Genomic DNA, 15,484 nt, shown 5'->3' on the forward strand with positions numbered 1-15,484 from the left:
CATGAGATGGACTATATTATTAGTCAGCAGACAACAGTGAAGCTTGGTATTGAATCAAAGGCTATACACAGCATTCTTAATATTTCTTCCCCTAGGCAGAACTTGGCTTGCACTGAAATATCTAAACTCCCTATAGGAATCAAATGGGGACACCTGGATGGTGAGGACTTGAGCTGAGAACAAGAATGAAGAATGACATATCTATGGTTCTTGAAATCTCATCACACAAGTGATGTATGATTGGAAAGTAACATGTTTAAAAATCGTTCTAAGTATATGCAGTGACTGCTTTGAGTAAAGCCTAGTGTAGGGTGCTATGCTCTTGAAACTATATGCTTGACATTGAGAATTTAAGTAACCAAGTTGACACTTGAAGTGTCTTCATGTGGGACCATGTGTCTCCCAGCTGGACAGGAGGTGGTTGGAAAATATTCTATTTTTAAACTCCTATTTCCCTAAGACACCTAGCATGGTGTCTGGTATATCATGAATTCTCAACAAAAACTTCAGTTGAATCAAATTTGGTAGCATAAACTACACATAGAGTGAGACATTTTATGCTTTATTTCTCTAAATATATGGCTAAGTATGTGTGCTCTTTAATAGCCATGCTGGGGAACTCTCTTGGATTTTTAAGAGATTAATAAACATCATTTTGATGTAGACTTTTTCTGTTAGTACTTTTTCTATAAGATATAGTGAAATATAATAATTAAAATCATTCAATATATAATACTCACTTAATACATGGAATTTTCTAAAATGATGTTAATATATATAATTATAGAACATTATTACATACAAAAGACTGATGACCCACGTATTTAATTTAATCCAATAAAACTTAATGGGCATCTATATATACCATGCTATGTGTAAAAAACTGTAGATAATATAAACATAAATATTTATGGAAATAAATATAAAGAGATAATCCTGATTTGGTAAAGTTTTAGGTTAGATGGATGAATTAGGAAAAATGTAAACACAATGAAGTCATTATTTGCTGCATTTTAATAGTCTCTTAAAAGTGATTATATAATAAAATATGCTTTTTATCATTATTTAAGCACCCTAAAGTTTGATATAAATTATTACTCACTGGGAATCAATTTAAAGATATTTGAAAATGTGACCACCTGGCAAGAAGTTATGTGACCGCCTTTATAAATATCACCTTTATAAACATCACACTAAAGAAAGGAGCACTATTAATACTAGTATACATGAATTTCTATTTGGTTCTTAAATGAATAATGTCAGATAAATTCAATAGTACTAGTGTTATTATGTTGATTTGGTTTAAAACTAATTAATAAACAACTCATTAGCTATGCCAGTAACCTTTGCCAGAAATCAGTATAAAATTTGTCTAAAATTCTTCACATGATCATCTTAGGAATTTTTATTTTACTTGTTATGAATCTCAAATATGCGTGTATGACTGATGAACCATTTAGAACCAATGGTATATTGGGAAAATAATTTTTATCCTGCATTAAGTCCTATTTAATGATTCTTACTCATTGGTTACTGCTTCTTATTTGCGGCTAAAATTAAATTCTCCAGCGGGCAGGGTTTTGAACTCTTAAGTCAACTCACCATTGGGTGGCAGGCACCTAATGACTGATGAGGTTTGACCTCAGAGTAGCTGCTTGGTTCACTGGCTCATTTTAATCTCCATGGTGTGTGAGCAGTTACCTTTCTTTTATTCTACACACTCATTTGCTCTCTTAATTGTTCCTAGGGTAAGTTTTAACAATTTTTTTCAATGAAATATTTGAGCTTTTATTGTTTAAAAAGGATATTTGGATAACCATGTACATTCTGTGTTCCCAAACTTCTATTTTATTAAAGATTGAATTCACTTCAACCAACAATATTATATTACAATTCTTTATTCAGGTTCAGTATCAATATATGGAATTTACTATGTAGAAAGTAGGGTTATTTCTAAGTACCTACAACCTTTTTTGTTCATTTGGAAATCATAAAGTAATATGACAATAACTTCATGGATCATTCATTTAGTATTTCAAATAATTGTTCAGAAAATGTTACTTTGTTTAAAAAAAAGTGTAGCATGTTTCTAGATCTGTTATGCTAAACAGTGTCTAAACATGACACCCTTTTCTTCTTTTTTGGGGCTTTTCTCCCTTAAGGTATCCCGTGGAGATTTATCGAAAAGGACTTCTTAATTCATTTCTTTTTCACTATGCTGTTATCATAAACAGACAGTTTGGCTCTCAACTTCAATTCAATAGTCATTCACTGAAAACCTCCCATGCAGATAGTGATGGTGCAGAGTGCTGAGATGAGCAAGACAAGGATCCTTCTCACAGGGAATCCTTTGAGTTATATGACATCCCTCTTTGGACTTTAAAAGGATTCTCTTAATTCTTTTATAGTTAAAGTGCTGTGATAAAGTGAACTGCAGATGGCATCCTATTTACAAAATTGAAAAGATAAATGCTGCGGATGTAGGATTTGTTTAAAATGTTCAGTCCAATGAAAGTCTCCTCAGGCAGCTCTTTATGTTTTTTGACAAATGAATTATCAAGAATATTTACATGATAAAAAAATATCTTTACTAATTGTGTCACTTTCTTTCTTTTCAGGAATATGTTTTCAGGTTTTGAATATATATTCATATATTCATTTCTCTAAGACATACTCCTTATATTTTCACTCAATTATTATCTCCACTTAACACTCAGCAAACTGGGGTGCACAAGAAGTGATTCACCTAAATTCATATGGTAACCCAAAAAGCTTACATTACAATATAGGTATTCTACTTTCCAGAGCCTAAATTTTAGTCAAGACTGATAGCAATTATAAAACAACTCAAAAAATGATAGGATTTGGTAATCTCAATCAGTTGAGACATTTCAGACGAAATATTTGGTTTCTCATCAGGATTCTAAAGACAAAATATTTTAGCATATCATTGCAGATTTGTTTTAAAATACTTTGTATGTAACATGATATTAAAGTTCTCATCATAATCCAAAGATAGAAATGAATGAGGAATTATTATCCACAGGAAACCTAACCTTATATAACTGCCTTAAGCAGATCTTTGATACTAAAACCTGTGCTTTTTTTACTCCACACAAATAATTTAAATATGAACATTTAATATCTGTATGTATCAGCTTGTATATGTAATTATATTACATGTGTATATAATATATTAGCTAGACTTTGATAATATTATGTAGTTATATAGCTTATATATTTATATATATTATTCAGTTTTATGCATATGTTGGTTAATGTATGCATCACCAGAGTCAAGATGCAAAACAGTTCTATCACCACAATGATCCCCTGTGCTCTGGTTTTATAACCACACTCATGTCCCTTCCACTTCCCTCCACCTCTTACTAACCTTAACCCTGGGTAAGAATTAATATTTTCTCCAGCTCTATAATTTTAGTTATTTCAAGACACTATATAAATAGACTTAATCTTAATTTATTTATAGAGTTTTTGAATGTATCACTTTGTATATTTTCTTAGTAGTTGCTCCAGGTATTGAAATACTATACATATATGACTTATCACAGTCTACCGCTTTTACCACTTCTGATAAAGTATGAAAACATTACTTCTTTAGATCCCTTTGCCCTACCACTTTTTATTTGCTTCGACTAATCCATCTTTACATGTTGAACACTGCATCAGTTGATGGTATAATTTTTGCTCAACTATCAATAACTGGGGAAACACAGAAGAGTAGTCCACATTGTATTTACCCTTTATTCTTTTTTCTGTCACTTGTTCTTTCTTCCTTCTTAATGCTTCACATGTGTTTTTTCTTTTTTGTTTGAAGAACTTTAACTTTTCTTTAAGACAGATCTGCTAGAAGAACATGTTTTTTAGTTTTCCTTCTTCCAAAAATACATTTATTTCCCCCTGGTTCCTGAACGGTGGTTTCACTGGATAAGAATTTATTATCGATATTTTCTTTCAGCACTTGAAAAATGTGCCACTGCCTCTGACCTCCATAATTTCAAATGAGAAATATTAACATATTGTCATTTGAATCGGTTCTTATAGGTAATATGTCGTTCTCTGTGTCTACTCTTAAGGCTTTATTCATTTTCTTTGGATTTCAGAATTTTAATTTAGCTATATCTTGATATAGACTTTTGGTTTATCCTATTCGAATTTACTCTTCCTCTTGATTTGTTTTCCTTTGCCTAAGTTGTGAAGTTTTTGACCATTATTTCTTAAATTATTTCAGCCCCACTCTGTTTCTCATCTTTTGCAACTCATATGGTAACAATGTTGGATACTGTGTCATTTTCCCTCAGGTTTCTAAGATTCTGTTTTTTTTGTTTGTTTGTTTTCCAATCAATTTTCTCTCTCTTGTTTGGATCAGGTGAATTATAGTTCTCTATCCTTAAGTTCACTGATTATATTCTCTGTTGTCACCATTGTACTATTAATCCAAGCCAGCGAGTTTTTATTTTGATTATTGTAGTTTTGACTTCTATAATTTCCTTTTAGTTATTTTTTAAATACTTCTTTACTTTGCTGAGATTTTCTATTTTGTGTTGTTACAAGATAATTAGCAATTGCCTGTTAAAATAAATTTATGACGACTTCTTTAAATTCTTTTTGTCAGATAATTTTAACATCCATTTCAACTCAGTGTTAGCATCTGTTGCTTATTTATTCTCATTAAAGATTTGATTTTCCCAGTATTTGGTGTGACCAGTAATTTTTTTTTTTTTAATCAGGTCCTGGACAGTTTGGCTATTATGTTAGGAGAATCTGGATACTATTTACATGTTCTGTTCTATATAGATTCATCACACAGATGCTAGCTTACATTTGTGGGCTATGGTACCGCTGACAATTTAGTTTTCAGAGACTTTGTGGTGCTATTTGGTCAGTTTGAGCAGACCTGGGAGTTATTTTCCCTGGTAGTTGTACCAGTCTTATCAAAGATCACTTCAAGGGGTGGGTAATTGCTTTAGAATTGTTATAGAATTATCCACTGCCTGTGCTGTCCAACTGATTGCTGTCTCTCAGTAGGAAAGGGAAGGGCTTCCTGATGGCCGCCCAAGGGAGAAAGAGATTACATTCCATGGCAGTCGTACTTCCACTTGAATCCCCTTGGAGGTGGCCTCATCTCTCCCAAAATTCTTGGTGGGAATCCCATTTCATCTGTGATAAAAGCGAGTCCACCTAGGCCACAGAAACTTTCAATATGCTTAGGTTCATTGTTGGTTTCCTAGAAGGAAATGAGCAGTCATAGTTTTCCTAATTTTGTCTGTGCATAGAAGTTAATGATTTTTTTTTTTTTAATAGCTTTTCTTGGTACTGGCAACTCATGAAAGACTGTGAAGGAAAGCCATTTTTATCACCATCAATATCTACCTTATCCAAAGCATCATATATACTAGATCCAATCACTTAATTAAAAAAAAGTTATTTCTGAGAACACTAAGGAGCACAGTTCTACTTTGATTTAAAAACTGATTAAAAATTCAATATATGTAAACATTACTTTAAAACGTTTCAGGAAATAATATTTAGACATACTTATGGCCAGGAAGTCTTGCCTGATAGCTCAGTTGGTAAAGAATCTGCCTGAATGCAGGAGACCCCAGTTCAATTGCTGGGTAAGGAAGATCCGCTGGAGAAGGGATAGGCTACCCACTCCAGTATTCTTGGGCTTCCCTTGTGGCTCAGCTGGTAAAGAATCTGCCTGCAGTGTGGGAGACCTGGGTTCAAGCCCTGGGTTGGGAAGATCCCCTGGAGAAGGGAAAGGCTTATCCTCTCCAGTATTCTGGCCTGGAGAATTCCATGGGCTGTATAGTCCAAGTTTGTTATGTTGTGCTAAAAATATGTGGTCTTACAGTACTGACTTTGTCTACTGTTGTAATTCACATTTTCAATATTTTCTTTTTTCCAGCCTTAAGAGACAATAGAATCGAGCTGGTTCGGGCTTCCTGGCATGAACTGAGTATCAGCGTCAGTGATGTCTCTCTGTCTGATGAAGGACAGTACACCTGTTCTTTATTTACAATGCCTGTCAAAACTTCCAAGGCCTATCTCACTGTCCTGGGTAAGTGCAAGGGACTAACACTATGTAATCCCAAGCCAGAGAGATGTGTACAGATATAGCAACATGATTCAATAACAAATCTACACTTTGAGGATTATCAAAAGGCTTCTTAAAAAGTCACACAGTCATTTCCCCCATTTCTCAAATAGGTACAAAGAGGTGCAAAGGTCTGTATGACTTCCCAAGTGCACACAGCCATTTTGTTTCTTAACCAGGGACAGATAACAGGTTTTTTTGATTTTTCAGCCAAGTTCCTTTGTGTCAAATCAGCTCTTTAGTGGATGTATGGTGATTCTTTTATAAAGCAATAGAATAATGAGCATAATGAAATCAATGTGTCTATGTGTACTCATCCATCTTATCATCAGTTACCTGATGGGCTCCTCCTAATATTTTTTGACTTCCAACTATGACCCCTTTGTATATCTAAATGCATTTAAATGACCCTGACATTTCTATTTGAATTCTTGCTTTTTAACTTTGTACTTTTCTAGATTGCTAAATGAAATGAAATTAAGTTACTTGTGTACACAGTTTGAAACTTCTGTGTTTTTATTCTCTAAGTATTGGGTCATTTTTCTAAAGGTTATGGTGACATCAGAAAGCAATACATTCATAGCGTTTCTGGGGAAATAAAGTTGCAGCTCAGAGCTCTGTGATTCCACAGACATCAGTGGCCCAATCAGCTGAAATTGCTGCAGTTCTTTGAAACACACCTGCGTACTGAACAAGTTAGAGGAATTTAAAGATTGATTTTTTTTTTTTTTTGCCTCAGCTTGCCTTCCGTTCTTTGATAGATAAAGGCATAACACTGTATTTAAAGTGACTAATGCATGCTGGTTTTTTTTTTTTTTTCTTGGTTGAGAATATTAATCTAGCTAGTGAATTTGTTTTATGCATCGGATATGAAATACGCTTCTTTGCAAGTACCACTGAGACGATTGTATAAAAATCTTCACAAGTTTGCCACTAAGGACAAAATATACCCACTAAATGGAGTATTTCAGGATAGCAGATGCCTAAGGTTAATGCATTGTTCTGTAGAGAGCCAACTTGAGACCCCAAGAAATAGGCAGTTGCCTACTTTCAGTTTATTAAATGGTGATGTAACATAATTTTTTTTTTAAAGCAGTATGAAGGTGAACAGAAAAAAATAAATAAAGCTAGCCAGCTAATGAAATATGTTGATTTGTCATTTACCTTTATTGTTCTTGTCGTTCTTTTAGTTTGCATTTCATTTATTAGTGTCTTCCAACATTCTTACATCTTATTCTTTTCAAACTGAATTAAATAGTACAATAAAGAAGCTTTCAGCCTGCTTTTATTATTGAACACTTTTAGAAGAAATTTTAATAAATCTCTATCATGACAGCAGAATATTATTGTCTCCAAAATGTGTAATGTTCTATTATTTAAGTCATCCATGTCTATCTCTGCATATTAGCCATCTGTTTATTCACTAGATGATTTGGACTAGAAAAGGTAATAAGTGGCTAGCATTAACTAGAATTAAAAATAATACATACCATGTTCCACAAAACTATAATTGTATTTCTAATACAAATGACATCAAGAGACAGTCTTTCCCTCAGAAGAATCAGAAAAATAAGTATAGTTGCAATTACTGATGAATCCCTTATTCCAAAATGCATTTTCTAGAAAAATGTACACAGAGGAAAACAATATCTTTTAAACTCTAAGAATTATGAAATCAGGAAAGAAAGGTGCTATTTTGGTTAAATCACAGTTTCCTAAAGGATGAAGAAATAAGGTTTGCAGATTTTTTTTTTTTTTCCTGATGCAAGCAATCTCCCTTCTTAAATACACATGGCGGTAAATCATAGGATACATTGAATATTTGTTTTTAAGATTTGCAATGAGTATTTTTGCTGGTAAGTTTTAATTAAAAAAAACTACTTGGAATTAAGTGCATTTTAAATGCTTTCTGGATAATATACACACATATGCATATTTATACAGACACATACATATGTGTTTGTATGTATGTATGTATGTATGTATATATGTTCTTGTTGTTGTTGAGTCACTAAGTCATGTCTGACTCTTCTGTGACCCCATGGACTGTAGCCCACCAGGATCCTCCTTCATGGGATTCTCCAGGTAACAGTATTGGAGTGGGTTGCCATTTCTTTTTCCAGTATGTGTGTGTGTGTATATATAGTATATATATATATATATATATCATATATAATATCTATATATCTATATTTCAAGTAACTTTTATTATATAGCAGTTTTTTATTATTATATTTTATTTTTCTTGACTGAAGTTATTGTTGAACACCCAGTTTAGCTTGTTTGTGAAAGTAATAGTCATGAAAACAAATCAGCATTGGAGATTAATGTTCCTTTCATCCATTTGCCTAAATTTCAGGTGTTCCTGAGAAACCTCAAATTAGTGGATTTTCATCCCCAGTTATGGAGGGAGACTTGATGCAGCTGACTTGTAAAACATCTGGTAGTAAACCTGCAGCTGATATAAGATGGTTCAAAAACGACAAAGAGATTAAAGGTAAGGATTGGGGGAAAGTCTCCTAATCCATATTAATGTGTTGAAACTAGCATGAAATGTTAGATCCACAGAGTTTTACATTTCCTTTTTCAAATGTAGTCTGTTTCTGATTAAGGGAAATTTGAACCAGATTTACCTTAAATTGGGTAATTTTACAAGGTATGTGAATACCATTTTTCTCTGATGTAAAACAGTTTTAAAATGATATATATCTAGTGGGAAAGTTGGAGAAATAAATGAGTTAATACACAAAAGCCACATAGGTTTGTGCTTGACAATAGTAAGGGCTAAGTATTTGTTAGATGTGGCCATTTTACAACTCATCTATAGTAGATTATAGACAGGGAAATTCCATGAATTATTTCTTCAACTTGTTGGTTGTGAAAATACAAATTTCTGAGAATAAAACTAGCTAAACATTAATAAATTTGTTTTTCAGTAGTTCTCACAGAGGGCAAAAAATGTGCTTGTTTCAGTAAAAGTGCATAGAAATGTAAATGTTAACCATAGCTCTGCTCCTTCGTACCCTTAAACACACACACATGCATACACACACTCTTTTAAGGTGGATTAAGTTTATAGAGGAGATGACTATTAAGGTTAGTAGTGATTTTTCTTTTTTACCCCACATGCAGATATCTTGGACCTGAAATCATATGTCTGTTAAAACCCAAGTATCAGTTCAGTTCAGTCACTTGGTCGTTTCTGACTCTGTTACCCCATGGACGCCAGGCTTCCCTGTCAGTCACCAATTCCTGGAGCTTCTTTTTAAACCCAAGCATAAAAATCATCTGGGCTCCCTGATAGCTCAGCTGGTAAAGAATGCATCTGCAGTGCTGGAGACCCCAGTTGGATTCCTGGGTCGGGAAGATCCACTGGAGATGGGATAGGCTATCCACTCCAGTATTCTTGGGCTTCCCTTGTAGTTCAGTGGTAAAGAATCCGCCTGCAACACAGGAGACCTGGGTTTGATCCCTGGGTTGGGAAGATCCCCTGGGGAAGGGAAAGGCTACTCTCTCCAGTATTCTGGCTTGAGAATTCCATGAACTGTATAGTCCAGGGGGTTGCAAACAGTTGGACATGACCGAGTGACTTTCACTTTAATAAAATCATCTATTATGCGTGTTGAAAATGTTTCCTATTTATATAGCAATATGTATTTTTCTCAGGGTAATCTTCTCAGTTCAGTTCAGCCTCAGTCGAGTAGGACTCTTTGTGACCTCATGGACCGCAGCGCACCGGGCTTCCCTGTCAACCAACTTCCAGAGCATGCTCAAACTCATGTCCATTGAATCAGTGATGTCATCCAACCAGCTTATTCTCAGTAATTCCCTTCTCCTCTTGCCTTTAATCTTTCCCAGCATCAGAGTCTTTTCCAGTGAGTCAGTTCTTCACATCAGGTGGCAAAAATACTGGAGCTTCAGCTTCAGCTTCAGCATCAGTCCTTTCAATGAATATTCAGGACTGATTTTCTTTAGGATGGGCTGGTTTGATCCCCTTACAGTCCAAGGTACTCTCAAAAGTGTTCTCCAGCACCACAGTTCCTTCTAGGAGATAGGTTTATGCAAACCATTCTGATTAACTTGCAATTCATGTATTTTACTTGGACAGGAAGGTCTAACAGATAGAATTGTCTATAGTATTGGGTTGGCCAAAAGGCTTATTCAGGTTTTTCCACAATTCTTGCCTCTTTTCTATTTTAGTTACTCTTTCTCTCTATATATATTTTTTCCCCAAACAAGGAACTATCTGTAATTTATCCATAATCACTGTCTTGGCTTTAAAACTTTTAGTAAATACATTTTATTGGACTAAATTTAGAGAAATACAAGCACCCAATTCACAAGTCAGATACATCACTTTGCTAAATTAAACTTGCTCTTATAGTCTGCCAGGGCTCAGTACCATTCATTCTGATTCTATTCTTAGGGTTTATTTGTTTAGGTATGTGTGTTAAATGTCTGGTCTCAATTAGACCTTTTCTAAATGAACCCTCCAGAGTTATCTTAGTATGACAAGGCTCTAATCCAGCTACTTTTTCTGCATAAGCATTTCTGATGGAAAGCCCTAACCTGGAGGATAAGTTTAAAATCTGATTTCTTTGGCCTATAAGAAAGCTCCAGGCAGTGAATTCTTACAAAACAGATATTTTTCTATGTCAAAGACTCAGTTTATGCTAGAATGTTCTTAAATACTCTCCTTTAGTTAAATTATTACCTACCTGCATCCTTTTCTGAATTCTGACATTAAATTAGTTAGTGAATTAGTCAGCTTCTCCTAATTTCTTACCATTTTATTTGTGTTTTAGATAAATATAGCCTCAGGGAAATCAGAGACTAACATACTAATCATTAATATTGATTGATTGTTTTTAACATTGTAGCCTTATGAGAAATGCATGGTATTTTCATAAAAATATTTTTATAAAATATCTTAATTTTTGACAAATTTGGCATCTGCTCTGAATACTGGATTTGGTCATAGACTAAGTAGAGAGAGGACTTTTGTTTATATATAAAAACATGAAATTTTGATCTTACAAGCACCATAGTCCAAAATCATCTGAATCAAGGCTAGAATGAAAATCAAGACAAAACAGTATAACAGAATCAGCATATGGCTCTAAGCTTGGTTCAGAAGTATTGAAGCTTTCTTTTTCCTATTCTCACCAGTGCATGGCCATTAATGGAGCATTTGTTGTTCCTATACTTGGAGAAGGCAATGGCACCCCACTCCAGTACTCTTGCCTGGAAAATCCCATGGACGGAAGAGCCTGGAAGGCTGCAGTCCATGGGGTCACTGAGGGTCAGACATGACTGACTTCACTTTCACGCACTGGAGAAAGAAATGGCAACCCACTCCAGTGTTCTTGCCTGGAGAATCCCAGTGACAGGAGAGCCTGGTGGGCTACCGTCTATGGGGTCGCACAGAGTCGGACACGACTGAAGTGACTTAGCAGCAGCAGCGTACTTGCATTTGTTTATATAGCTTTTTATTTGTTCACGACTCTTCTTTTGCATGCTTAGTTTGTCTACACGATGATAGAGTGAACTTCCTGAGTCCTCTAAGCTGTTTGAATAGGAGTATATGCAAATTATGCTGTATGCAGTACTTGATACAGAATGTACATTCATCACTACTGCTTGCTCTCTACCTGGGAAATGAAAATATACTCTAAAATCCATCAGCAGACATGTCTCCCTAAAAGGAGTTTTCCATCCTTATCTTGTACTCTTGTCTTTTCAGAAATCAGAATTTGACTTCCTATTACCATATAGCAGTTTTTACTACAATATCACTTGAGACATTTTATAAAGACACTTCCTAGTGTAAAGAATGGGAACAGAGAGGCTAATCAAACCTAGCTAAATTTAATTCAATAAGAAATTGCTAAATATCTCCCAACTAGAATTATGGCACATGAGTGAATATCCAACTAAAGAAAACAAGAACTTTGACCTGGAGATGTTTAAGATGTCTTTGGTATGATAAAACCAGATATGAGGAATATTTTCCTATAAATAGGAATGTGTAGCATCATGTACAATAAATCTCAAAGTAGCTATATTGTTGGGGGATTTATTTGCCATATGTTTTAACTAAACATTGACCAGTTCAACATATTGACACTGTGTTAAATTTCAAATTCTATTTAATAGAGTTATGAGCATTGAAAGTGACTTCTGATTTCAGTTCAGTTCAGTTTAGTCATTCAGTCATGTCCGACTCTTTGCAACCCCATGAATCACTGCAGGCCAGGCTTCCCTGCCCATCACCAACTCCCGGAGTTCACTCAAACTCACGTCCATCAAGTCGGTGATGCCATCCAGCCATCTCATCCTCTGTCGTCCCCTTCTCCTCCTGCCCCCAATCCCTCCCAGCATCAGAGTCTTTTCCAATGAATCAACTCTTCACATGAGGTGGCCAAAGTACTGGAGTTTCAGCTTTAGCATCATTCCTTCCAAAGAAATCCCAGGGCTGATCTCCTTCAGAATGGACTGGTTGGATCTCCTTGCAGGCCAAGGGACTCTCAAGAGTCTTCTCCAACACCACAGTTCAAAAGCATCAATTCTTCGGCACTCAGCTTTCTTCACAGTCCAACTCTCACATCCATACATGACTACTAGAAAAACCATAGCCTTGACTCGATGGACCTTTATTGGCAAAGTAATGTTTCAGCTTTTGAATATGTTGTCTAGATTGGTCATAACTTTCTTTCCGAGGAGTAAGAGTCTTTTAATTTCATGGCTGCAATCACCATCTGCAGTGATTTTGCAGCCCCAAAAAATAAAGTCTGACACTCTTTCCACTGTTTCCCCATCTATTTCCCATGAAGTGATGGGACTTGATACCATGATCTTCGTTTTCTGAATGTTGAGCTTTAAGCCACCTTTTCACTCTCCTCTTTCACTTTCATCAAGAGGATTTTCAGTTCCTCTTCACTTTCTGCCATAAGGGTGGTGTCATCTGAATATCTGAGATTATTGATATTTCTCCCGGCAATCTTGATTCCAGCTTGTGTTTCTTCCAGTCCAGCGTTTCTCATGATGTACTCTGCATAGAAGTTAAATTAGCAGGGTGACAATATACAGCCTTGACGTACTCCTTTTCCTATTTGGAACCAGTCTGTTGTTCCATGTCCAGTTCTAACTGTTGCTTCCTGACCTGCATATAGGTTTCTCAAGAGGCCGGTCAGGTGGTCTGATTTCAGGAGGAGTCATTTTTCTATACATTGTTTTGCCATTATTCTTTATCATATGAGGAAAGTTGTTTCACATTCTTAGCTGATCACATTTTCTTGGCCAGTGTATTTCCATATTAGATTCTAGAGCCGTGGTCCTTAAACTTTAGCAGGTACCATCATTACCTCCAGGGCCTGTTAAATCTCAGGTTATAGGGGTCTGACCCCAGTTTTTCTGATTGAGTATGACTGGGTTGGAAACCAAGAATATATATGTTAAGCAGTGTGTTGAATTTGTGAGTGGTGATGTGTGTTGAATTTGTGAGTGGTGATGATGCTCCTATTTTGGGGCCACATTGCTATAAAGAACATAATGTTCAGTATCATATAGAAGTATCAGTAACATATAGGAGTCTTGCCTCTGTCTTTGAACTTTAGTTTCTCAGCCAGTAAATGAGGATTATAAAACTTGCCTCAAATGCTATTGTAGAGATTCTATACAAACCAACTTGTATGAAAAAACTTGACACTGTATTAAAAACCAGAGACATCTGGTTTGCCAACAAAGCTCCATACAGTTAAAGCTTTGGTTTTTCCAGTAGTCATGTATGGATTTGCAAATTGGACCATAAAGGAGGCTGAGTGCCAAAGAACTGATGCTTTCAAACTATGCTGCTGGAGAAGACTCTTGAGAGAAGGGACTCTTCCTCTGCAAGGGTGGACAGCAAGGAGATCAAACCAGTCAATACTAAATGAAATTAACTCTGAACATTCATTGGAAGGACTAATGTGAAGCTGAAGCTCTAATACTTTGACCATCTGATGCAAAGAGCCAACTCATTGGAAAAGACCCTGATGCTGGGAAAGACTGAGGGTAGGAGGACAAGGGGGCAACAGTGGATGAGATGGTTGGATGGCATCACCAACTCAATGGGCATGAGTCTGAGAAACTCTGGGAGATAGTGAAGGCACAGAGAGACCTGGCATGCTGCAGTGCAGGGGGTCACAGAAAGTTGGACATGACTTAGTGACTGAAGAACAATGATATGTATAAAGTATTTTCATAGTATAAGGAATCACTGCATATAGTTTAGATATTATTGTATTGCTATCATTATTATTACTACCTTGAGCAAACCATGATTGATGAGCTCTAACAATCTCTGAATTAGTCCTTGAAATATAACCAAAACAGAATTACTCCTTTAAGGTATTCATTTTGGGAGGATGGACATGTAAGCATAGAATCTAACAAGTATAGTAATAGAATTATGAACTAGCTAGTTTTTGTACAAAACAAGAAGCAGAAACAAGCCGTACTTTGTGGCAGAGGTAAAGACAAGTGTTTATTGATGCATATTGGTACTCGATCTTAAGGGATGAATGGGATTCACCATATGGCTTGTGGGTAAAAGTAGATGGTAGAGCATTCTAAAAAGAAGAACTGTGTCTTTATGGAGAGTAAAAAGAATTTGATTGTTTGAAGGAACTGAAACTTTCTGTGATACAGACATGAGAGGTAAATGGGAAGATAGGGAACAGTTAATCATGGATATTTTATTCCAGATTAAGGAGTTTGAAGTTTATTTTGAAGGCAGTGATGAGACATTTTCTGCCATATGCTTTGAACAGTGGAATGAACAAGCATAATTTTCTTCTAACTGTTTTTCCTCCCCATAAGTCTGACTCAGAAATCCTTTGGTGCCTCTGGGCAGCTCTGTATGCAAAACTGCAGGGAGTTTCACTGTAGCTTTTAATCTTCTGTGGAGTTTTGAAATCTGAATATTTGTCATTTAGTATAGGGGAAAAAATGTGTATTGCTTTCCTAAATCTGTCAGCATCCTGGGAACTTATATAAACTCTCCATTCCATGTATAAGTTTAGTAAATTGTAATTTGAGAAGTTGTCATCATAAAATCTTAAGATTTTCTTTTCCAGCCAACTAGCTTTTTCATGAATGTGTTAGGCAGAATTCTATCAGAACCTTCAGTGACCCACATTTTGGTATAATCTTTTCCCTTGGAATGTAGAAAGAACTTGTGAATACATGCTGTATCATTGCCTTGATCATGTCACCTTACATGGCAAAAGGGATTTTACAGATATAATTATGGGTCCTTTTTGAGTTCATCAAAGGGAGATTATCAAGGGAAGCCCAACATAATAGGTAAGACCTTTATAAAAG

The 15,484-nt window shown here is 35.4% G+C and overlaps 1 protein-coding gene across 3 annotated transcripts in view; it reads left to right on the forward strand.

Moving 5' to 3' along the window:
* Window positions 1-15,484, forward strand: part of CADM2 (cell adhesion molecule 2) — a 1,295,522-nt gene that overhangs the window by 1,086,987 nt on the left and 193,051 nt on the right. For all 3 annotated transcript variants that reach the window (XM_005674789.3, XM_005674791.3, XM_018054195.1), the window contains 2 exons: window positions 5,933-6,085; window positions 8,481-8,618. In XM_005674789.3, coding sequence (XP_005674846.1) covers window positions 5,933-6,085; window positions 8,481-8,618 — 291 coding nt within the window. The remainder of the gene's footprint in view (window positions 1-5,932; window positions 6,086-8,480; window positions 8,619-15,484) is intronic.

Source organism: Capra hircus, chromosome 1 (genome assembly GCF_001704415.2).
Source record: "Capra hircus breed San Clemente chromosome 1, ASM170441v1, whole genome shotgun sequence".
Classification (NCBI taxonomy): Eukaryota; Metazoa; Chordata; class Mammalia; order Artiodactyla; family Bovidae; genus Capra; species Capra hircus.